The sequence below is a fragment of the Panicum virgatum genome, chromosome 7N (genome assembly GCF_016808335.1).
Source record: "Panicum virgatum strain AP13 chromosome 7N, P.virgatum_v5, whole genome shotgun sequence".
Classification (NCBI taxonomy): domain Eukaryota; kingdom Viridiplantae; phylum Streptophyta; class Magnoliopsida; order Poales; family Poaceae; genus Panicum; species Panicum virgatum.
Genome location: NC_053151.1, coordinates 38,390,598 through 38,415,885, shown reverse-complemented (window position 1 = coordinate 38,415,885; position 25,288 = coordinate 38,390,598). Strand labels below are relative to the sequence as shown.

The 25,288-nt window shown below is 47.8% G+C and overlaps 3 protein-coding genes across 5 annotated transcripts; 1 reads left to right on the top strand and 2 right to left on the bottom strand.

Annotated features, from left to right (window-relative positions):
• Positions 1–11,488: 11,488 nt before the first annotated feature.
• Positions 11,489–12,648, bottom strand: LOC120682118. Of its 2 annotated transcripts, none has more exons than XM_039963875.1 (2): positions 12,239–12,648; positions 11,489–12,116 (listed from the first exon to the last, which is right to left on the bottom strand). In XM_039963875.1, exon 2 carries the CDS (start codon positions 12,081–12,083, stop codon positions 11,658–11,660), a length of 426 nt encoding a protein of 141 aa, XP_039819809.1. In that variant the 5' UTR covers positions 12,084–12,116; positions 12,239–12,648; the 3' UTR covers positions 11,489–11,657. The 2 variants fall into 2 exon arrangements, with proteins under 2 accessions (XP_039819809.1, XP_039819807.1); XM_039963873.1 differs by having other exon boundaries at positions 12,244–12,648.
• Positions 12,649–12,784: 136 nt separating this feature from the next.
• LOC120682119 (UPF0426 protein At1g28150, chloroplastic-like) lies at positions 12,785–16,850 on the bottom strand. Of its 2 annotated transcripts, none has more exons than XM_039963876.1 (4): positions 16,682–16,850; positions 16,462–16,590; positions 15,639–15,822; positions 12,785–13,216 (listed from the first exon to the last, which is right to left on the bottom strand). In XM_039963876.1, exons 1-3 carry the CDS (start codon positions 16,742–16,744, stop codon positions 15,640–15,642), a joined length of 375 nt encoding a protein of 124 aa, XP_039819810.1. In that variant the 5' UTR covers positions 16,745–16,850; the 3' UTR covers positions 12,785–13,216; position 15,639. The 2 variants fall into 2 exon arrangements, with proteins under 2 accessions (XP_039819810.1, XP_039819811.1); XM_039963877.1 differs by lacking the exon at positions 12,785–13,216 and adding an exon at positions 14,067–14,343.
• Positions 16,851–18,344: 1,494 nt separating this feature from the next.
• Positions 18,345–22,395, top strand: LOC120681234. Its single transcript, XM_039962749.1, has 6 exons — positions 18,345–18,503; positions 19,669–19,874; positions 20,010–20,166; positions 21,561–21,646; positions 21,751–21,836; positions 22,163–22,395. Exons 1-6 carry the CDS (start codon positions 18,345–18,347, stop codon positions 22,393–22,395), a joined length of 927 nt encoding a protein of 308 aa, XP_039818683.1.
• Positions 22,396–25,288: the final 2,893 nt, after the last annotated feature.

The following is a 25,288-nucleotide window of genomic DNA, read 5'->3' as shown; positions in this document are numbered from 1 at the left end:
ATGTCAAAGGGAAGTTAGCACCTCGTTATGTGGGGCCATTCAAGGTGCTAGAGCGGAAAGGCGAAGTTGCTTATCGCCTGGAGTTACCTCTCAGTCTCTCAGGAGTTCATGATGTCTTCCATATATCTCAGCTGAAGAGGTGTTTGCGAGTACCCGAGGAGCAGGCACCTCTGGATGGAGTCGATGTCCAGGAGGATCTGACTTATACTGAGCATCCGGTGAAGATTCTGGAGACATCAGAGAGGGTTACTCGGAACAAGCGCATCAAGATGTGCAGAGTTCAGTGGAGTCATCACAGTGAAGCTGAGGCTACTTGGGAGCGAGAAGATGAGTTGAAGAAGACATATCCAGATCTCTTTGCTAGCCAGCCCAGCTAAATCTCGGGACGAGATTTCTTTAAGGGGGTAGGGTATGTAACACCCTAATTTTAAATTTCAGCATTTATTAATAAATTTAATTGGCTTTAGTTAAATTTTCTAAGGTTTATTGTGTTTAGTTGGCATTTAATCTAATTTTTGTTCCTTAATTAATTAAAATTTATCATAGGTTTAAATTTTTTGTTGCATTCATGCTGGTGCATAATTTTATTCGAGTGTGGTTTGAATTCAAATTCAATATTGAATTCAAACTTAGTTTGAATTAGATCTAGAAAGGAGAGAAATAGAAATTAGAAAGAAAACCCAAAATCCAGAAAGCCCAAAACCCAGCCCAAAACCCAGCTAGCAGCTCAGCCCGGCCCTCTTCTCACTCTGGGCCTGCTTGGCCCCGCTCCAGCGCCCCCCCCCCCCCCGCGCTCCCTCTCTCCTGGGCCCAGCTACTCTCCTCTCCCGCTCGGCCCGTCACCGCACGCGCGTTAGCCCGCGGCCCAGCCGCTGCTCAGCCCGCGCGGAGCGCTCAGCCCGCACCCCGCCTCACCCCGCTCGGCCTGTGACTCGCGTCGCCGCCCTCCCGCTGACCGGTGGGCCCATGCCGTCAGCCCCGTCTTCCTCCAGAGCCGCTCGCCCGCGCAACGGAAACCGCCGCGATCCCCGGCGAGCCCCGCGCCCGAATCCCGCCCGAGATCCCTGGTTTCCCCTTATTAAACCCAGCCACACCCCCTGCGCCGCCACCCCTGCACTCCAGCGCCACCAGAACCCGTTTCCCACCGCCCCTGTCTAGCTCCGCCGTAGCAGAACTTCAACGCCGCCGGTAAAGACTCCGCCGCCCGGTTTTCTCGCCGCCGTGGCGCACCGGATCCAGCTGACCCCTTTACCTGCTTCGCAGTAACGCCAGGCATCGACTCGTGCCACCCAGGAGCTCGGAGAGCCCCTGCGCCGACCCCGTCGCCAAGTTCCGCCCGTGCACCGCCGCCGGTCCACGACGTTGACCCCTCCCCGCTGCAGCTCCGGCCCGATTCGAGCCCTGGGTAAGCGCCCCAAGTCCCCCCTGATCGCTTGCGCTAGACCTCGTAGGCCCTGGCGCGCTCTAGGCGCCCCGGCGTCGCGCTCCGGCGAGCTTCGTGGCCGCCGAGCCGCCCTCGCCGTCGAGGGACCCGTTCCCAGCCCCGCACCGCCCGTCCGAGCCCACCTGTGGACTACTCATGCCACGGCGGTGCTCCACGGCCGAACACCGACCCAAAATGAGCCCAGGAGCGCCGGATTTGCCCGACTCCGGCGGGTTTCCCCTGCGCGCCGCCGCGGGATTCCTCGCCGGCGGTAGCGTGCCGCCGCCGCCCACGCCCCAACCGTTCTCGGCCGTTCGATCCGAAACAAGCGGCCAAGATTAGATCCAGCGGCCTTAAAACCCAGGCCATCAGATCTGGATCCAACGATCCAGATCGGCGCGTACCGGTTCGGCCTTGACTTTTTTCTAAAGAGCCCCTCCCTTTATTGCTAATCAACCCGCGGTCCTGATCTATTCAAAAATATTTACGCAGAGGTCCTGTTTTATTCACTTAAGCCCCTGATCTTTTTAAATATCAAACCCGCCGTCCAGGTTAGTTCTTTTTGCGAGTTAGCCCTTAGATTTAATGTTTATTTACGTTTTAGCCCTCGGTTTTAGCAGAAAAGTCCCTAGAACTTTAGTTTTCTTACAAATAAGCCCCTAGAACTTGTTTTAGGCCTAGTTTATGCCTTTTAGCTCCGTTTTTAGCGTTCTTTATATCCACGCGATCGTTGTGACGCGTAGAACAGTATTAGAGTAGTTTAGTGTGCTGTTTTTATGTATTGATGTACTGTTTCTTAGTTTTTGTTAATGTTTGTTTGTATGCTTATTTTTCGTGCATTGTTTTGGCCATGTGTTCGTGAGTAGACGTTGATCCATCTGAGGAGCCCCAGTACCAGTACCCGGAGCAGCCGTCTTCCGAGCACTTTGAGCAGCAGCCAGAGCAGTACGAGGAAGGCAAGTATAACATGAACAACCTATCACTTTAATTACAATTTCATACTGCATTTTAATACTGTATGCCTTTAAGGATTTCCTAGCCAGTTTATATCCTTTATATATACCTTTGGGTTGCATTTTGGTTAGTTGTGCTAGGTTGCTGCGCTATAACACACTCTGGTCCTTTTTAATTAAATTGATTAATATTTTACTTGAACTTAATTCTGAGAGTGGCACTCTGTGTGGCTTGAGTGGCTCACTTCTCGTTAAAAGATGTTTTTTTTTGAAACATGGTTTAGGGGGCCAGCACGGTGCTTACTGCCTGGTTGGCCACTCTCCATAAGGACCGGTTCATAGAGCGACAACCTGGGACAACAGCGCTACCACAAGGCTAGAATGGGATAGACTTGGCGTAATAACTAAATCTTTTTGGTTTGGAGTAACTTACCTGCGGGGCAAGAGTAGTAAGCTTCAATGGTCCCTGCTCCTCCGGCTTGGTCTGTGCTTGGATTGCGCTCCTGTGCTTGTACCCCCGGAGGTGGGCCCCATCGTCGCCGACCTAACTCTCGCGGTTACGCCTTACCAACGAGATTCTTTCTAAAGGCCTCGTAGTGAGTCGCTGGCCATCTCACCTAAGGAAGTGTGATGAACAACTGGCGTAGCTCACGACTTGTGGGTAAAGATGTGCAACCTCTGCAGAGTGTAAAACTGGTATACTAGCCGTGCTCACGGTTATGAGCGGCCCAGATCCTCCTTTTGATTAGTGAAGTTATCTCCTTCCGACGAGGGAGGTGCTTCTCGGGGTTACCTTGGTGGCTTGGTTTTGGTATGGTTCTCAGTAGTAGTATAATTAATTCTGATTAATTACTATGTAACTGGGTCAATGGTAATTCATCAACTCGTAGTAAATAGCTTTAATAAAATTTTGCCAACATTTAAAAGCTAATGCAGTCGAGTCAGCCAGCCTAGAGCCTCATAGTTTGTGTTATACTTGTTGAGTACAAGTTGTGTACTCACCCTTGCCTCTTCTCTACTTTTTCCTCTTGGCTACGCTACTGCTGCTCAGTTCCTGCCGACGCGAGGGAGTTCGTCCAGCGCTACCAGGACTACGAGGACTTCTAGGTGCTTCGTCTCCCAGTCGACGTCCCTGTGGCGCCCTGCTTCAGCTTCGGAGAGCTTTTATCGTATTTTGTACTTCGCTTCCGCTGTGTCAGACATTTTTGTCATTATTGTAATAAATAACATTCGTATTCGCTTTATTATATCTTTTTACGTGATATGTGCTATGATATACTGTTCATTCTGTTGTATATACGCGTGACTTGATCCTGGCGCGTATATGATTGCTCGGTTTATGTTCTTTTATAAACCGGGTGTTACATAGGGGAGGCGAGGCGTGCCGCCCGGCGCCGTTCTGCGCGCGCTTGTCGCGGATGCTAGCCCGAGCGCCAGTTGCGCCGGGCTGGTGAAGCCGGAATGTTTGGGTTGCGTCCGGACGAGAGGAGCTCCATGAGGTAACCATTGCCAGTTGCTCTGAACTCGAGACTCCCGAACCAGATCACGTATCCTGCTGGGAGCGGATCCGAGACGCCCATGGGGAATGGGTTGGATCGACTCGCCATCCCTGGAAATCAAATGGGAACAAAAGAGAAAATGTCACGCAGCGAGCCCCTACCTGGCGCGTCAACTGTCGGTGTCCTGACCCTGGGGTCCGGATCCCAACTAGTAAATGCTGCGTGTTTCCTCGTCCCAGATGTTGATGCAAGAGGCAACACAGTAACGCACGGGTTTATCCTGGTTCTGGCCGCGGGGCCGTACATCCATCATGGGGGTGTGCGAGGGCACTGTATTATCTTGCACCGGAGCTGCCTGTAGTAGGGGGTACAGGCAAGGCGAGAGAGGGAGGGAAGCTCCCAGGTCTCTGCTAGAGGAGAAGCTGATTGAGGCGAGTGCCAATATCGAGTGCTGAGCATTGTCCTCGTGTGAGGATGATCGCGAACGTCGCCCTTAAAGGAAGCCCATCTCCTCCTTTTATAGTCACAAGGAGGGACGGTGTACATGCGCAGGGGAACGTGGAAGTCATCGTTTCCCCCCGAATCGCGGGGGTGCAGTGGTCGAATACTGTGGGAAGTACACTGTGGAGCATGGCGTCGGGCGTGGCAGTCGTCCTGGGTATCGTACTTGGTCTTGCGGAGATCGCACCGGCGTCCTGCCAGCCCCAGCAAGCGGCGTGGTCGTCGCTGTAGGGTGTACAGTCCTCCTGATGTGGCGTGGTGGCATTCTGTGGGCCCTGCAGGTTAGGGTCTTGCATGTACCAGCGGTAGCGGGGCACGCGGCGGTCCCGGATCCCCCTGAACGGAGTGCTGGCGCGCGCACTAGAAGGTCCGGGAGACACGTGGAGGTCCCGGGCCCCTCGAGGAGGGAGGTCCAGGCCTCCGACTGCCAGTGCTGAGTGTCCCTCCTTGAGGGGCACGTGGCGACACCGGACCCCTTTCCGAGCAAGAGGCGGGCCCGGGGCCATACGTGTGGTGAGGTGGAGTCCGGACAGCCGGAGTTGGCAGAACAGTAAAGGGAGCTGTGCCGAGCACGTCTCGTCCCGCGTCGCAGGCTCCACAGTGCTGCCACAGCGTCCTGGATGGCGGAGCAGTGACCGAAGTTGGCGGACGGGACTCCGGTCACAGCCACTGTGGGGAATGGCGGCCTGACGCCGTCTGTCCCGGGTGCTGTGGAGGAGTGGTTGGCATTCAATGCCTCCGTACGACGGGCGGGTGAGCGGCAGGGCCGTTTGTCCTTTACACCGAGGGGTGGCCTCGAGCGAGGCGGAGATGATTTGCCTGCTCGAGGGTAGCAGTTACTGTAGCTAATAAAGTCTTCGACCCCACGATTAGAGGATAATTAGGCGCGGTCACTGTAGAATCACTGTAGCCAATCATGATGGAACTTAGCTCATTAGATTCATCCCGTAAAATTATACTCATTCGTGAAAATTTTTTGCAAATAAATTTCATTTGGTACTTCATGCATATATTCGTCTTTTTTTGGAAAAATTTTGAGCCTCTCATCCAAACAAGCCTTCAGATTAAACCATTAGATGCATCGTTGTCTGTGCTATCTACTACAAACTGAGGTGGCATGTTCTATCGAGAGCAACTCACGCTACTGTTGCGGGTGCCCTCAGAGAGCAGCTAGTAGCTAGCAATGGAGGCGAGAGAGGGCGAGCCACTGTGAGGCCACACCACTTGAACAAACTGCCAACCAAATTGTCTCCGTTCCTTGGGTCTTCTTCCTCCCATCACCTTCCACTACTACAAAAACGTTGATTTGTCCCGGTTGGGAAACCGCTGTTGTCCCGATTTCCCAACCGGGAACGCCAGTCCGGGACAAAAGGGGATGCCCTTTTGTCCCGGGTCTGGCAACCGGGACAAAAGAGGACATTTTGTCCCGGTTGGTAACACCAACCGGGACAAAAGGGTGCGCCAGCGCTGCTGGCTGCACCTTTTGTCCCGATTGGTGTTACCAACCGGGACAAAAAGTCTTTTTTTTCATGTTTTTCTTTTCTCAATTCTTTTTCTATTTTAATTATACTTTTGCATTTCAATTAAACTTATGTATTGGAATTCAGTGTGTATGATCTCCACTAATATATATATAGTTACTTATATAATATTTGTCCTGATAGTTTTTATATATAAATTAATTCACTTATATATATATATATATGTTTACACATATCTATACATGTGAATTCCTTTACATATGAAAATGTCTAGGACCAATATTATATAAATATATATATACACATATATATTATTGGAGTGCTTATATATAATACATACATACTCCATCATATTTGCATAGGTATATTCGTTCTTAATTACATAGTAGAATTCGCCTTTTGGAAATTTAATACATACATACTCATAAATAGAAATTTAATACATAGACACACATATATATTTACATAGTTATATTCGTTCTTAATTACATATATACGCGTATATTGTCATATTTGCTGTGATTGTCAATATTAGATATTCCATCATAGTAGAATTCGCCTTTTGGATCGAGGATTTGCTCAATAATAAATCCGGAGAATTGTTCTTGAATCGCCATAATCTTTTCCTCCGGTATGAGTTTATCGCGCATCTCCCCGACCTATGGAAAAAGGGGATAATTAATTTCGACTAATTAAAATACGAGTTCAAATATTAACAAGTTTTTTACTTACTTCCTCCTCCCAATCTGTCCAGCCCTTTGGAGGACCTACCAGATCATGGATGTTCTCGCATACATAGTATGCGCACAATACAGTGCCTGGTTTCTGCCTCATACACTTTAAGAGAGAAGAAATTATCAGGTATTTACATGAATATATAATAAAACTAATGAATCGTGCAACGAATCATCCAAGTGCGTACCGGAAAATCTGTCTTGATCTTCAATTCCTTGTCAAATTTGCCTGGATGATTTTTAGCGAATTCTTTCCAAACCCTGTGCATGATTAGAACAATTATAGTCAAGTAACAAAGTGATTCAAATTATCGGTCACCGACGGAGTAGTGGTAGAATTACTTTTTTATCATGTTAAGAAGATTTTCATATTGTTCTGGAGGTCTCCTCAATGAGTCCATAACCACGAGTAGGCTCTTTTCGGGAATTATGACAATTAGGACCCAGTGTTTACTGCAAGATTATACGGAGGCAGTTCTTGGTAGTTAAGGTTTAAACAATTCGATTACAGAATAGAAAGAGTTAGACAGAAGGAATCACTCACACAAAGTTGTAAGGAAACAATATCATTTGCTTGTTGTGATGAACGCTTATGTACTTGAACAAGTTTTGGAATATCTCATCGGTATTGTCGCGTAGAAGCCTCCAATTACAAGTAATTGGGTCGATGAAGCCGAGGTGAGAGTATCCCTTTCTTCTGCAAATATGTATCTCCATTCTACATGATACCGAATAAATCAAGAGATCAGTATGTTGAGATCATGCAAAACAATACGTAAGGAGACTAAAATACTTACAGAACCCACAAGCCGACCATAGAGATGTCGAGGGCCTCCTGATGGAATAGTTGATAAATTTCTTCCCAGTTTATCCATATAAAGGCTCCCATTTTGTCCCGGTTGGTGTCTCCAACCGGGACAAAAGGCCCATGTCCCCCCTGCTGGCCCGGCTAGCCGTTGGACCCGGGACAAAAGCCACCTATTGTCCCGGGCCCAAAGGCTGCCGGGACAAATGGCCTGGAACAAAGACCTGTTCTGTAGTAGTGTTCACCACTAATTGGCCTGTCTAAGTGGATAGCGGCGTCTTATAATTACTAATATTGAAAATTTAATGCTCATAGCATTCTTATGAAACTTTTATTGAAATTAGCTTAATTATACATTCCCTGCATACAGTTCTTACCCCTGTGCGTTGTGCAGTTGTGCGTTTTTCGTGTCGTCCTAGTTAGTTATTAGTATAACAGCATGGAAATATAATGATGAAACAATTTTCAAAAAAATAATGATGAAACCGAGTAGTAGTAAGATTTATCACATCACAGTCATTCATTTCACACCATCTGGCTCAACTGCTGTGCTCACGATTGTGGTAGATGGGAAATTGATGTTTCTTAAGACCTGATGGCCGTGGAGGCACACTGCCCGCCTATTTCTCGAGCTGTATCGTCGTTCGTGGTCAATTGGGCAGACCCGTGCATCGGCAGCATCACCGCATGGTTACCGCAAAAAAAAACGACGTTGACCATCGAACTGGATCGGAGTCCGGCGAGCGAACGGAAGTCAAACGGCGAGCCGCCGAGAGACCACGACGGCATGCAGCAGTTCGCCTCTGCCAAAGAATCTGCATGCAAAAGTTGTGGCAACGGTGAGCAACCAAACACTTGTTTTTCTCTTTTGGCTGCGTAACTTTAGGCATGGCAATGTGTGGCTATAAACCAAACAAGCCCGCAAAGCCGACACGTTACGGCGCGGCACCTTCGAGACACGGCGCGCCACATGACGAAGGCGAGAGGAGAGGCGCCGGCCGGAGACGGCTGAGATGAGAGATCCAGCCAGCTGCAGGCCGGCAGGCGCGCACGCATTTATAGCGGTACTGGTAGGCATTGGCGTTGTACTTTTTTCCTTCATCGCCATGCCCTTCCTTTCCTTCCGACTCGTCGGCTCGTCGCCGGCCCGTCTCCTTTCATCCCCATAATTCTCGGTTCCTGTGCGAGCATTCAATCCGTGGCGCCCCGCCGGTCCGTCCCCTCTTCTTTTCTGAATTCACCGGCCGGAGCGGATGCGCACGACAGCCAGCGATGGCGTGCACTTGGGACACTCTCTTGGGAGCGATTATTTTGTACTACTAGTAGATCTATACGGAGTGCTACTAGTATTGAATTCCAGTTGTGTAAAATACTTGGCCTGATGCCCCTAGAGCATATGGCATGACAGGCACAGGGCCTGACATGAGTAGCTCATGAAAGGGGCGCATGGGTTGTGTGTCAATGCAATTTGGCATGACAAATCTGATACACGCCGCACCTGTGTTCATTCAGAGAGCGTGTATATGTATGAGTAAATCTGAACTAATCTAGGTAGTGATGAACAATGGAAACTAAAGTTCATGTTTTGTATATTGATAAAAGATACGTAATTAATTATTGGTGCTATAGTATCCACAGTGGTAGCTAGTACTCTGCGTTTGCATTGATGGATCGCGAGAGGACGGGCCGCGGGCGGGCGCAGCAATGGCGCGACGGAGTGCATGCCCGGCAACAGCAGCTGGTGACAAAGTTGACGCCAGCAAATCGTCTCCAACATCCGAGACCCCACGCGCCCTTGGCCCCTTGCTAGGTTACCCGACCGCGGCCGCCGGCGCGGCGGCGCAAGCCGCGCGAGCTAGCTGTTGGACCGATCGGTTCCCGTACCCACCTCACTGTGGGCGGTTGGCGCAACAAGTTTCGGCGTCGCCACGCCGGCAAGCCATGCGTGACCGCTGCGCGCCTGTGCCTGCTGTCTACTCTCTCGCTTGATCGCATGATCGCATGATGCCTCCAAAACTCCGTTCAAAACTCTCGCACGCACGTACGGCCGGATCGGACGGACACGATTGACTGTTGCTGTGGTCAGCCATAGAGCTCAGTCGTGAGCTAGTATAGCCGAGACTGAGATGGCCTCAACTGCCATCCTCCCAACAAGACGAGTGGTAGACTTGTCCGCCAGGGGTTTGACCACGCCGCGCTAGCTACTCCTGATCCTGCTAGCTACCTGCACACATACTAGTACAGAGCACCAGGGCTACTGCTACTGGCCACCGGCCCGGGGAGACCATTAATGGCGACGCCGTTGGCCGAGGCGCGGGTCGGCGGGCGGGCGATCTCGAGAACGAAACCCCCGTGCCGCGGGCAGCGACCAATGGGAATGGGAATGGGATGGCCGACCAGGGGCCGGCGGAAAGCACCACGCCGCTGCACGGCACCGCACCGCGTGGTCGTCGCGCTCACGCGGGTGGCGCTGCCCGTCGAGGCAGGAGGGGCGTACGTGCCGTGTGGTTGCACGTCGGCCTCGCGCGGCGCCGGGCAAGTAATGAGCCCCGCGGCCGCCGGCCCCGAGCCTCCCCCAACCCAACCGCCCGCGCGCGTCACGTCGGTCGTCGATCCGCAGCGGCTGCGCGCATCTGTCTATCCCTTCCATTCTCCTCCCTCCCTCCCTCCCTCCCTGATCTCCCTCCCCGCCAGGTTTACGACGGATCGGAATGGCGATGCGCAACCGCGCGATGGCGATCGGCGGCCGAGCGAGCGAGGGCGCCGCGCCGTCCGGTTCCGATTCTGGGAGCCAGGCCTCGCAGCGCACGGCCGCACGGGGATTTCCCTGGCGGGTGGCAGCTTGCGCGGCGGCAGCTGTTCTCCGCTTGGATCCCTGGGCCCTGACCCGGCTCCACCATTATGATGCCATGATGGTCTGAGACCGAAAACGTTGTATACTAGTGCCCACTATTAAGTTTTTTTAATCGGGGATAATGTAGCGTGCTAATAATAATACAGGACTCGACTCGTCTAAATCCATCTACAGTGCTGCCCAGAACTCTCCTTTTCCCATCCAGAGTTCAGAAAGTGGTCTCGTAGCTAGCCAGCATCCTCTCCTACGGTCGCCGACGTGCGCCGTAGTAAGAAAATCCGCACGAACAGCGGCAACCGATCGACGGGACGGCACTGTTGAATCAATGCCAGCGCCGGCCGCCGGGCAAGCGCGCGGCAGGCCATGCGGGACCAGTGCCGGGGAGCCTGGGGGCGTAGTGGCCGTGCCGTCGTGAGCTGAAGCAGACAGGGGTTTCCCCCGTGTACGGCTTCTGGGTGCCGAAACCTTGGTGGCAATCGGGAAGATGGGGGGAATAATTGTGGCAGCAGCCACAGCTCCGGATCGGACTCTCAACCGCAAACCACGCACAGTAATGGCGAGGTCTCTTTCGTTTCTGACCCAAAGGCAGGCAGCGTTAGGTGAGACGGGGGGTGGTGCTTGCCATTGCCGAGCAGTGATCGTGCCCATCTGATCTGACACCGTCCTCGGCACGTGTCTCCTTGATTGAAAGTGCAGACGGTTAGCAGTTCGTTCGGCTTTCCCGTCAGCAACCTCAGGTCAGGTCAGAGAGGGCGGCCATACGCGCGCCCATACCCCACAGCTACAACTGCAAACCATGGATGCATACACGGCTGCTAGCAGCAGCTACACAAGTTGCCAGTGTACTACACAGCACTGGAGCACCATGATTCTCCATGCCGTAGATAGGCGTAACAGCATTCAAGTGGAGAAAATTGAGTCCAAATCTTCCAAAACGTTGATGACGGGTGGTACAGTGTAGAAACCACACTATTCACTGGCGCTACTACACACCTACTACTGCAGCATGGAACAGGTTTTGCATCTTTGGCTGCGTTTAGTTACCAAAAAAGTTTGTGCAGTATCCGTCACATCAAATTTTTGAACACATGCATGGAATATTAAATGCAGTTAAAAAAATAACTAATTACATAATCTAATTGATTTTTACAAGATGAATCTAATAATACTAATTAATCGATGATTGGACATTAATTATCAAATAACAACGAAATGTGCTACAGTAGTCAAACTCAAACTTTTTCACCATATAAGCACCCCTTTATTCCACTCTGAGCCTACGAGGATCGACAAGAAGCAGCAGCAAGAAGCTTTAGCTATAGCTAATCCACGCCGTACGACGGGGAATAGCAGACAAAAGAACAGGTTTTTGCGGATCGGATCGGCGGCCGCCGGCGACCTAGCTAGCTAGCAGGTGGGCACGCACTTCCTGCACTTGACGACGCACCGGGAGGGGACGTGCGTGAGGCCGGCGGCGCGCGAGGCGCGGTAGCACCGCTTGGCGCAGATCACGCGCCTCTTCCGGCACGCCGCGGCGCTGACGCAGCCGGCCGCGGACTTCCTGGCGGCGGGGCGCCTCCGCCGGGCCGCCACGGCGCGCAGGTTCTTCGCCTCGGCGGCGGGCGACGCGGTGGAGTTCGCGGCGCGCCAGCCGCCGGCCTCCGCCGACCGGAAGATGTTGCCGGCCCTGGCGATGAACCCCCGCAGCTCGCGGCCCAGGATCGCGGGGATGCTGGCGCTGCTCTTGTGAGCGTCCGCGGCGGCGAGCGAGTGCCTGCAGCTCGCCGTGGCGATGGCCAGCAGGAGCACCAGCACGACGCCGGAGCTCTTCATGGCTTGCTGCCGTCGGTCGCCCTGACCGTGACGCTGCAGGTTCAGTACGCGCAGTGCAGATCAACTCACGGTAATCGATATACTGTTAATTAAACACGCTACTCTTATATAGGAGAAAGTCGTCAGGATGGCATGGGAACATCTGCATGAGCCACCTAACTGCAGCGAACGTCGAATGCGTGGCGACGAACAGGGGCGGGGCATGAAGCGTGAGCACTGAGCCGCCATGGTTGCAACGGCGACGGGGAGCGCTTTCCATGTCTCGGCTCTGGGTTGGATCGAAGTAGATAAGCCGGCTGGTGACCGGACAAGTAGAGCACAAGATGGCATGGAATGGAACCCGCTTTTGCCTTGTAAATTCCTGGCAAGCTTGGTGAGGTCATTTGAGCTGGTTGTAGGCCCTTTTCTCAAGTCGCTTGCATGCACAGGTGTCTGTTGACAGGGACATGTCAGGTGACAGGGCATCTATCATCTGCCAGGTGTCTGTTCTATGACCAGCTGAATAATGTAAATCAGCACAAAACAGTGATGTATCATGTGTGTCGCATGTTCCTGGTACTCATCTTCACAAATAATGCCTCACTACAAGGATGCTCTGTAAATGCCTGTCAAGTAGCAAATTAAAATCCGTGCTGCTCACACTACCGTGATGCTCGTTTATTCTTAATCTCGTCCCTTGGTACCTACCAGCATCATATTCCAAATTATTAACCGATAAATCATGTGCCAAACTTTTCCCATGTTACAGGAAATGTTCTGAACCGGAGTTCATGCCGTTTCTTTGTCAGCGTTAAAGGGCAATCCCTTTCCAGTGGGAAGCATAAAAGGTCTAGTAGAAATATGTTCCAGTCATCATCGAGTGAGAAGCATAGAAAGTTAGCGGGAATATGTTCCAGTCATCATCATTCATCAAGGAGTTAGTGGTTGCATTGCTATATCACTCAGGTTCACGTCAGTAGCTTTGGATCAAATCAACAGTTACAGCTTCTGCTTCTAGAGTGCCAACCGTACACCTCGCCTCGCAAGTTGGAGCTGGAGACTTACAGGCGAAGGATATTCTGATAGTCATTCCTGCTTGATCCGCGGCCATCATTGGATTAGTTGGAAAGCACCGCCCAACAGTCTGATTTGCCCTGCACGGTTGAGAGGACGGAAAGAAGAGACCAAACTGCAATGATTAATAAATTGTGCAGGCAGAAGAAAAATACCCAGTTCAGAGTTCGTCAAAGTTCAAACTCAAATGTGGACTTATTCAGAGACCTTCAAATGGAAAACAAAATAGAAATAAAATCCACCGACTAGATAAAATGAGTTTTTATCAGTCAGATTCAAGTGGGGCACCATGCATTAAAAGGAATCTGCCCAACTTTCATATATCACCTGTCATTACTCACTAGGCATTGCACAATAATCAGAACATAGTCCACCCATCTTAATTTGGAACCACAAACGACCAATCTCCCGACAAACACACAACAAACTCCACTGTGTCATACCTGATTAGTCTGGTCAATGCTTATGGTGTTTGTACCTACCCTTCCGAACACAACAGAGTGATGATGTAATGAGTCGAATTTTATAAACATGACTATCAATGTATTATCAAGCATTTAGTAGAAAGGACAAATGAGAATGATGCATGCAAATTTGTCCTGAAAAACACGCTCCATTTTATACCATAACCAAAGTCTTGCCAGAGGTGCGTTTTGGGAACCATACGAGTAGCTGTAAGTAGTAACATTTAGTACCAGATATTACAATAAATTCGCCAAAACCATAGATGCATTTCTAAATGGATGAGTGATGAGAGAAGCCAAACAGCTGGGAAATATGACGACTTAACTTCCTGTCTAGATGTACACAAAAGAATGCAAGGAAGAGAATAATATGGGGATACTTATCGGTGTGAGAAATCCAGATGAAAAGAGTGTCCCACATACAAGCAGGAGGCAAGAAAAGATTCACTAAGTTCATACAGAATGGTAACTTTCTTGCTCAAGAAAGCAAGAGAGAAGATGATTGTTTGACATATACATTCAATTTGTTCAATAATCTTATCATCCCTTATAACCCAAGATATTCTAAAATTATGGTTGAGAAACCAATGTTCTAAATAGTTACATTTCCTTCAATTGGACAATGAGAATGATACCTACCTTCAACGAAGAATATTGATATTTTGAATCAGATACTGACTTTTAGGTTTTCAGCATTAACATCATATGCTAGGGAGCCATTGGACATGATAAGAACATCATCACTGTTGAAGCATAGAAGTAGCTTAAATTTAGAATCTAGATTCTAGAAGAAACCAAGAGAGTAGGATATTGCAAACTAAACAGTTAATAGCACTGAAAAGGAAAATTATCACCAAGTATGCTTCGTAAATATGCAATACATCAGTGACATGAAAGAATTTTTTTTACCCTTTATTTTATTATAAAGAATCTAGTTCTTTTTGTCAGTAAAAATGCATGCCTTTTTCTCCCCACAACAATCTGTCTAAGAATTGAATTTTTTTTTCTACATTGTTCACAAAATCTATCAGTATCATGTAATAGAGATGCCGAGATCTTTATATTTTATTTAAGTTTGATATTCGCAATGCTGCTCTTGTAGTATGCAAACTAAAACCATGTAAGAGCAGCAGCGCTCCACAGAAGTAATTTATATACTACAAGAAAAGCTGATTTCTTTTATTGAGGGAAGTTAGTATAGCAAACTGGCCCATTTGAATACACATTTAAAGTCTGCTCAAAACATGCAAGTTCATGAATCAAGAGATTGCACTTTCAGAAGACATTCATACCCCCAAACTCCAATTTCAGATGTGCTGTACACTCAAATCCTATTCACCAAAAAAACCATGGAAGATCCTTTCTCCATGTAAATTGATGATTGGTCACTTGTACTGATTCAAGTATTCAACGAATGCCCACATAAAACTCTTGAAACCAATGAATAGACGAGGCCAGCACTATACTGTTCTGATATCAGGAACTAAACAAGTAGGCCAAAACTTGATCGGAAGTGCTTACCAGCCAATGTAGAAATGGAAAGATGTTTGATTACCCAACTACTTCCTAATACATGTATAAGTGAAATTCATTTTATTGTTGGGCAACAACTTCCATTTAACAGTATGGGCTCCAACACATAATGAGAGTCAAAGTTTGCAACATTTGAGAAATGAATTGATGCAATCATCAGTAGAGTTAGTTGGAAAACACATACACACCATATTTACATTTGGTTCACTTTTATAACTTTTCATGTACTAGTAATACACTCTGCAGTTATACATTTACACTAGTGGCAAAAGTTTAGTTTTGAAGGAACATGTCTCGAGGACTGGTGCCTAATATTATGAAGTAGGAGTGGTAGAACAAAACCAAGGCCCAAATGTTTGTGTTATCAATGTTAATCCAATGTTTGATTCAAAAACAATATAAGCATTTAAAATTTTGAGCAAGAATGTCATGACTCAGGTATTACAGATATTCAGGATAAGTTACAAGGAAAAGATGTTATGCAGACAAAAGGTAGCCAGTGCACCTCACTCAATTTCAATTTGCTGAGGTGCATCATTTTGATTTGCCTCACTTGATTCTTCAGAGCTGTTTTCCTCAGCTATTCCAGAAGCCTCCACTGTCCGAGTGATCCATTCCTTGAGAGGATCCTCATTCAGGTCAAGCCTCAAGAGGCCAGCAAACACACCACCCAGGAATGCTACTGGCTCCTACAGACATGGTAGTTAAATATCATCATCTGTTCTTGCTTCAACAAGCAAGAAAAGTAAATTCCACATTAGAGAGTGTATTAGTATTGTTTGATGAACGCTGCTAACGTTATAGCTACGCTTTCATGAAATAGCTGCATTTTTTTCCATTTCCACAAAGCATCCTGATTCCCTAAATTGACGAGATTGTAACATAAATGACAAAAAAGGAATAAATAATATGTCTAAATATCAAGTTGGGGGTCAATTTTGTTAGTTTGGCCTACAACGATGAGAGTTGTAGCATGGGCACCGCAAAGGTTAAGAGCCCACAGAAATGTTTAATTAAGAAAGAGTTAACTCCATAGATCAATATGAAGTTTCTCCATCATCATGAACATCGAAACAAATTGCATAAAATTCCCCATTTTCCAGGATAACTTAACAAGCGTACAAAAGGCAACAAGTAATGCTGTGAAAGCCTGAAACTACCAACTATCTAGGTGTAAGAGTCGGATTGGATGGTTAATTTCACATTCCAGCACCAAGAGAAGCTACCTAAAGCCTCATGTCATCATCGGTACAATCAACCAAAGCTGGAACCATCTCCAATCCTGGATCAAAGGGGGGAAATCTGAAGATGAGTCAGAGAAACTTTACCTTAATGGCTTCTCGGAGGATACGCTCGTCGCCTAGAGGATTGAAGCATGCTCGCACGACCCCCGTCGCTCCCCTTCTCCTCCTCCTCGTCCGCCCAGCAACCGCACTGGGAGACCCCCTCTTCGACAACTACAACGGGAGCGGAGCAGAGCAAAGCTATACCCAATTAAACTCGTGCGAAAGTACGCGATGGTTCCCTGTTCTAAGCGTGGGGCTTTACCGCGGCGGGAAATAGCTGGCTGGGGCAGAGCAGAGCAGCAGCAGCAACAGCAGAAGTCGCCATGGGTAGCAAGCAAACGCCTCCGGCAGCCGCAGTGTTCGACCGTTCCGGTTCCGGAGCCTTCCTCGCCTCGGAGCCGGAGGCGACGGTCGACGGAGGATATTTTTCTTGCAGCCACGGAAACAGAGCAATGGATGGAGCGGGCCTAGCGGGCCACTCGTTGCCTGAAGCGGCCCGTGACTGCGAGAGAGTGCCGTGGTTTGCGAAGGTTCGGCCCGTACAGCAACACCCCGCAGTAATTGGGCCCGGGAGTGCTCCACTGCTGGACCGTATTTGTTGGGCATGGTGGGTTGGTGGGCTGTTCGTTGAGAGGAAGAAAGCATCGGTGGCCCATTTTTTCAAATATAATAACTCCCGGCCCAGCTGACGGTCGGCTGCCGTTTTTCGGTTTCTTGCGCGTCAGCCGCCTGCGGATGCGGGAGGAACGGAGGAACGTCCAAAGACCACAGTTTCCACTCTCAATGAAAAAAAAGGAAGATGGAAAAGCTTTTGCTTCAGCCGGTTTTCCGGGCACACTTTGCTCACACATCGAGCACAAGTATTACGCATTTTGACAATCCTAGGGGCTTCAGGGCTGCAACGCGTTTCTCTATCCCGGAGGATTTAGCCTTTTGGGCTGCAAGATGATGTGTAAAGTTTGACTACTACTTGCCCCCAAACATACTCCGTAGCTCCTTCCGTGGCATAATTCCACTACGTATTTCTTTTCACGTGAGCTACTCGATCCATATATAGAGAAGAGTCCAGGTTTCCGTTTTTGTATACTATAGCGTTCAGAGTACAATATATATTGATCTGAAGTTAATGAGGAATAATCCACCTACAAAACTTAGAAAGGTAAAAATAAAGTTTCAAAAAAGGAAAGAAAAGCAAGCCATTGCCCTTTTAAAACCAGAAATAGCAAAAGCCATAAGCGGCGATTAGACAGCTTCATTTTGCCTTGGACGAGTATATGAGCACACATATTTTACTTTCGGTCCTATACAAGCCAAGAAACATACCACGGTCCACGTAGGACGCATCAAGTGAGCATGAAAAACACACAAGCCACACAAACAAAACCGAGCCGTACACGTACTGATCCAACGTCATAGTCCTTACCCATGGCAACCTTTTTTTCTCTTTTCCAAAGTGGATATATTTATTCTTCCAAAATGGTGGTCCTCATGTCTGCAAGGTCACATTGTTCATCACGCCTTTTCACGGCATAAAATGACGAAAAGCCAAAACTAATTTTGGAAGAAAGGTCTAAAAAAGCCACTTCAGCAATATCCCAAACTAACATAGCCGAGCCAAGGAAAATCAATAGGCCATGGCTACCAAGTTGGCAGGTAATTAAGAGCTAGCATATCCTTGGAGGGGTGGAGGCTAGAGATAGAATAATTGTTTAGAAAGCGTTGATGGCAGATATGCAAATATGCCCAGGCCTAGGCTCCTCCTCCCCAGCAAAAACCTGAGCACACACCTCCATCCAGGTAGCTAAGCGCTCCCGACATAGGCTTTGGCTGGTTTATTTGCCTTTGTGCTCTCTCTCAAGGCCCAAGACATATAACTAGGACCAAGGTGTACTGTAGCGCAGAGGATTTTGGGGTCGAGTGGGGAGATGGCGGGTTCTAGTTCTAGTGCTAGCATTCAAGGGGAAGCTAGTGCTGCTTTCGATGAGACGGTGGAGACACATTCCAATCTGAGGTGCTTTCTTGACAGTGTGACTCCAATTGTTAAGGCACATAGGGTTCCTATGGCACCCTACTATTTTCCACAGGTAAGCATATCTTGAGCTAACTTTTATTTTTGGTTGCTGAATTCCCCTCCTCCTTGTGTCGTGAACTCGTGCTTTTTGTCAAATTTCTCACTCCCTTACTCTCTACTATCTTTGATCTGGATATATTGCCTCTTTTGTTTGACCTTGCATCTGATTTGCAAGGGCTATGTGGATAAAACTAGATATCTGAGCTTATCGATTTGCAAAGGGTGCATGGTTCCCACTTCAAGATCATGCTTTATTCACAATCCATCTTGCTTTTATGTTTATTAATTTGTGGGTTTGTCGGTGTATCCTCCGATTTGTATGTAAAGTTCAGATTCAAAATGCTTTAGGCGCAAAACATAGTACCGGGTAGTATCCGTTACACCTTTATGAGGACGTCATCCGACCGTTCCTTGCGCAATCATTTGAATTAGAAGGGTTATGATGAGGGTCTTACCTTATATATGGTGGGGCCATCATACCTCTTTGATCGCGACAATTCCATTTCTGCATTTAGTGCATTGATTTTTTTTCATCTAGAATTTACACCCCCCTTTTTTTCCATGGCAACAGTAACATTTGGTTAGACTGCACTAGATCCAAACAGAAGGACCTCACGTGACATTCACATCACTATCCCTTTCGTACTTACTGTTACATCTTCACGTTATGGTGCATCCCTTCCCTTGATATAAGATATGTGCTAATTGATTCAAAAGATATGCATTTGTTCAATACGAACCCAGGTGACAGCAAGTAATCATCACTTTGCCCCTCTTCTTGATTTGATTATGCAGCTCAATAGATGTTTCAATCCCCACTACCTTCCCTGTAACCCCAAAAAACAAAATGCATTTGCATTCCCATTCTTGCTGTCATAATTAATAGGAACATCCCAAAAGAGATCCTCTAAAATGGATTCACAAAAAAAAACTGAAACGGTCGTGGACAAAGTAACATTAGCATGGACAGATAACTAGCTTAATTGTGTTCACATGGACACCGACTCAGTAAAGGCTAAAGCTATATATGAGAATCCCATGATTATTTCTTTTAGAGAGACACAATGTATTCAGAATCAGCTGCGTCGGAGGTATATTTATACATATTACTTGGATGCACTTTTTGTATCTTAAGACATGGTAGCGAAACAAATTTTAACTCTTATTTGTGAGTGCAGCCAAACGACTATAATGGAAACATTGGATATGGAGTCAAATATTTCTACCTTGGAGATCTTTGGAATTCATTCTATAAGTGGAGTGCCTGTGGTGTTGGTACTTCAGTGTGCATTGCTCCGGGTGAGACAATAGAGCAATACTTTGTGCCGTATCTTTCAGCCATGGAACTGTACACCAACGCGACAAATGTTCCTGCTTCAAATAGGTATGCAGCTAGTATATGTATCCAGCAATGTTTTGTATATAACTGGAAATTAAAAGAAAGGAAAGTTGTTGCTTACATGATTGTTTCGGAAACTCTCGATTGTTATGATGACTGCAACATGGTGTATGATACAAGGTTCAACGCATACAACCAGCATGGTGCAATAGATTGGAGTCATGGATATCAGACGCCACCAAACATGTCCAAGGTCGGAGTTGAAAGCAAGGGGGAGTTGGTCTTCAAGTATTTTGAACCTGACTCCCCTTACGAAAGGGTACCTTTCGTAGACAAGGTATGTGGTCCAATAGCTCAAATCTGTCTCTCTATTATTCACTTTTTTTTCTCCAAATTTTTGCACTTAATCATTTGAACGTCACCTAAGCCTTGTCCGGTTTCCATTCATAAGTTGAGTCAGGTTCTAAATACTTGAAGGATATATACCCCCTTGCAAAGCATGTAGTGCTAACAGCTTCAGATGTAGCTGCCTGGCTGCCTCTCTTGTCACCCCCTGCATATGTCGGATGGAAATAATAAATTAGCATTGCATAATTTGACAAATTAATGTATAACTTCATAAACTTAAAAGGTTTCTATATATCTACCACAAGATTTATTTTTCAGAAAAAGAAGAATATGTTAAGATCTCATCAAATAGATCGAAGAATTTGGGATTAGATCTCCCATGAGGATGTTGATTTGTGCTTCTATGAGGATCAAAAATGGTGTTGCTCGCTTCAATTTTGGAAGTAGAAGGAAAAAGGGTGGCGGGGAAAAAAGAGTTCAGATCAAGGTAGGGTATCACCGACAAAGATATAGCTGAATCTGATATTGTGTATTGTAGATTATAGGGGGGAAAAGGTAGAGCAGTGGCGCAAACGAGATTGAATCAAGGTGGTGCATCTCTAGCGGTGATGTTGGTAGCTTGGATCTGGTGGGGCGTGGGTGTAAAGACAACAAAGGGTATGGGGAAATGGAAATTTTTGAATCAAGATGGGCATAAGTGCCACTGTCACGAGCTTCGATCTAAGCGAGCGTCAAGAGAGAGCAGCAGGGGAAACTAGAACTTACGTACCGGTCAAGGTTGAGCACCACTGATAGTGATTTTGCATGCTTTAGTTTGGTGGAGCACATAAAAATTAAAGGTTGGAGGAATAAGAGGTTGGATCTAGGTGGACTTTAATTTCTGATTCCATCAAGTCGTTGCAGATGTTGGTTTGGGATATGAAACTCACCGGAACAAGAGAAGAAGGCGATAATCATCATGGGGAGCGGTGAGGAGTGACACCATCGTCTATCTCTTGGATGGTTTTAGTTGTAGCCAGGGTTGGTCCTGTTGATGGATCTTGCCTGCACTAGGATCAATTTGGGCATAGAACATGTGGGTGGGGTGGCGGAGGCGGCGATATAGTGGGTAGGGTTAGGGGTAGGGATGGCGGAAGAGGAGGGGAGTATATATAGGGAATGATGCGAGGAACGGTTCGTTCGATCTGGATCCTACGATCACCAAATATATCTATTTTTAAGAGAAAATATCAAGAGTTGTTATACTTTTTGCATAATCACAAAAAAGTCCTCTAAAGTATAGCGAATTTAGACCTAATAATAAGTGTAAATATGTCTAGGGTCCATTGAAATTCCTATTTTCTATGTGATCTCCCTGATTTCCTTTCTTTCTCATGTATTTAGGTGTACGAGCTATACACTAAATGGCCTTTCATAACATCTTTGAACAGCTTAGAGCTCTCACCATCAAGTTGGATGTCAGTTTATTGGTAACTTTTTATAATCACTTACTTTTTAGCTTAAGGTGCAAATATATCAGTTCATATATGTTGTTTGCCTACTGATTATTTTACATTCTTATCTTGTTCTCTAGGTATCCAACAAGTCATATCCCTGCGAAAAATCGAAAAGATCTGAATACTTGCTTTTTGACATACCATAACCTCTCAACATCTGAAGGTATGCAACAATGATAAAATGTGGTGGCATGTTTGTGTGTCTATAGCTCAGTCGCACGCATTTTTTGGGTCTCACTGATGTACTAAGCCATGAAGTTCCTCTTGTATGTTTTTGAATCCCTTTTTATTTCTCCAAAACAACAACACATATTATATCTTATCTCTAAATGCACATTTTGTCACTAACATCTCATATAGTAGTAAAAACTTATTTTGAAATGCTTATGTGTGGAAGAGAAAATATTAAACAACATTACTTCTTTCTATTTTAGCAACAAAATGAACTATAATAATTTGTGACAAAATATAATATGTTGATTCTTGCAGGCATTGTGTCTTTAGATAGTGTGCACGACTCCAATCATGTGGTGCTTGCCCCGTTCGGCCTTGCAACATTCAGGCTAGATCCCAAAGTGTGGGTTAATCCAAACTCGGATGACCAAAAGCATATTGCTTCTCTGTACGATGCAGCACAGTCATGGATCAAGAAGCACGGCATCGACCACAATGACTTCAACCACTTCTCCAACCACTTCTCCTATAGATGCTCCTCCACATGAATAGCATTAAAATGGTGAATCAAAAAGTTCTTGGACATTGACCACTCAAGTGTGTCGTGTGTTGTTTTTAGTGCATCTTCGCGTGCAGTGAAAGGGTTGTAGTAGATACTTGTCACCATCTATCTCTTTTTCTTGTTTTTTTTACTTATGATAGTTGTAGCCTTATTTAACTCTTCAAACTCTATGTGTTTACTGGTATTAACTGGTTTATGCATTTGGAGGCTACAAATTACAATATAATGTTTACTTTCACTTTGATGTGTGTCTATATATTATATATGTTCAATTTAGTTTGTATTCAACAAAGATCAACTTTATATTATATCAAGCCACAATGGCCTCGCATAAAGAACACATAAGAAACCAAAAGGAACCTATGTGTTTAGTTGGTGAAAAAGTTTGGGTTTTGGTACTGTAGCACATTTTGTTGTTACTTGACAAATAATGTCCAATTATGGACTAATTAGACTTAAAAGATTCAGCTCGTACTAATCAGTTAGACTGTATATGTTGTGGGGTTCTAAGGGTACCCACAGCCGGGTGGCGGAACGCACCCGCCTATTCCCAGTGAGGGAGTACTCGGGGAAGTACTAGGCGACGGGGCTGGATCTACGCTGAGACAAGGACTCAAGAACACACGATTTAGAGTGGTTCGGGCCGCCGGAGCGTAATACCCTACGTCCACTGGGAGATGTATTGTTCTTGGTGGTGTGTATGAACCTATCCTCTGTTGGCCTTGGCTCTTGCCCAGCTTGAGGTCTGCTAGCGGCGCTCCCCCTTTTATAGATCAAGGGGGAACGGATACATAGGACGTTGATGCCCCGACAGGTGGGCCCAACGTGACTGTGGCTATCGCGGTAGCGAATCTTTTCCTCCGATAGGCGTACTGCTGCTCTTCTGACTCAGAGGGGTCTTCTCTTGTCCCGTCAGCTAGGTGCCCGTTGGAGTAGCGTAGCTTGCGGCGTGGCCTGCTGAGGCTATTATGTAGCGTCATAAAGGGCGAAGTCGAACCGTCGTATCCATCTGTTACGGCAGACTGGCAGACGCGGCGTGGGCGGCGCCAGTGCCCCCACTACCTTGGTAATACGCGATCAATAGTGTCCCCTGGCTAGTCAAACGCCTCGGCTTCTGCTATATCAATGCGGACGTCCACCTACCGCAATGAATGCGAAGGTAGGTGGACCTCAATATGGAGACCAAGGGCCTCATACACGTGTCGGCCCCGGACCATCCTGAGGCGGGGCGTCGAAACCTTCCCTTGGAGAGGGGTCCGATTGCTATGCGGGGGGTCCGGGACCCTATGAGGGGTCCGGGGCCCCGCGGGGGTCCGGACTCCTCGGGAGGTCCGGAGCCCCGGCTGCTTGCGCTTGAGCGCCTGTCTCTCCTGGGACACGTGGCATCCCCGGACCTTCCCCGGCCGTGGAACGGGTCCGGACCATTGTCGGGAGGACAGGACTTCGGACCGCAGGGGTCCGGCTGTTTGGTTGTAGTCAAGGATGACTACTAAGGCTCTTGCCTAGACACAGCAAGAGGGGGTACCCCAGTTCTGGGGTACCGACAGTGGCCCCCGGGCCCACCTCGGGAGAGGTACGAACCCGCGGGTGGGGCCACCACCGTGATGTGTTCCTACGCAACTTGATTGCGTTGGTGTGCTTTTGGAGAGTGCGGGCATCCCGGACCCTTGAGGCCGGTAGGCCTGTTGCCAGGTTTAGGTACTAGAGCGCTCTCCATGGGGCGTCGAAGGTGTAGGCTTAGGGTACGGAACCAAGCTAAGCGGCTACACAGACTTCGGATCGCTCAGGGAGCAAGCACCACTTCCCGGACCCGGCTTTTGTCGACAATCCGATGAAGTATGTTACCGGACCTCACAGTAAGGTGCAAGAAACCAAGCCTTATACTAGAAGAGAGCCCGGGACCTCTAAAGACAGCAGTCCTGGATACTAGAGTATTTGTAACAGGGTAGTGAAGTACGTAAACTTAGGGTACATTACCAGGCTAAGCCACGCGGAACTTCTCTACCCCAGGATACAAATACCACTTCTCCAGAGCAGGTCCTTAGGGGTCCGGACTGCCTTCCAGCTAGAAGGGGTGTCTTCACCTGACCACAAGCCAGCAACTTAACTTGAATTGTTAGCAACAAGGGAAACTCCGTTCAAGAGGAAAGAATAGTTAAACCAAGGCGAATAAATGTAACCCAGGGCGGAGCCTAGGTAAAACTGAGAAAGAAAATCTCCTTTATTATTGTGGTTGTCACGGTATACATCAGAGGTCGGGATTACGAGGTCGGACCTCCACCGCTCCGGACCGTTTTTTGCCTGTTTGTGTGATAGGGCCAGAGGTCGGGTTTACAAGGTCGGACCTTGACTGCTCTGGACACACACATAGGCGCCACGTTATTACAAAGGAGGAATTCTCTTAGTCTTTTCTTAGGAGTAACCTACGGCTGCATGCTATACAGCGTGTTCTTCTTCGGAGGTGAAGGCGTCCTGGACGTGCCTGAACCGCATCATCCAGCATCACCTCGGGAGCTCGGGGGACCCCTCCTTGCCTAAGAGCTGTCACATGCTTACATGGCATGAGACAAATTCTTTGGCTTTGAATGGAAGAGGCCCCCTCCCCCTGCCGTCGCCGTTGCCGATGGAAACCAGAGCCCTTGCGCAGCAGATGGACCGGTGCGACGCGTGGAGAAGTGCGGTCGTTCGCCGGCTTGTCCTTGGTGCTAGTGCCAGGGGCCCCCGCGCGAGGCGGCGGGGTCCTGTCTGCAGCAGCACCGAGCAACGCTGAGGCGGATCTCCGGTGCTGGAGACGGCAGGACGACACGGTCCACTTCCTCCGGGATGGCCGTCGGCTCCAGGCTCCATGTTGAGAGGAAGCCTTGAGCCAACACCATGCC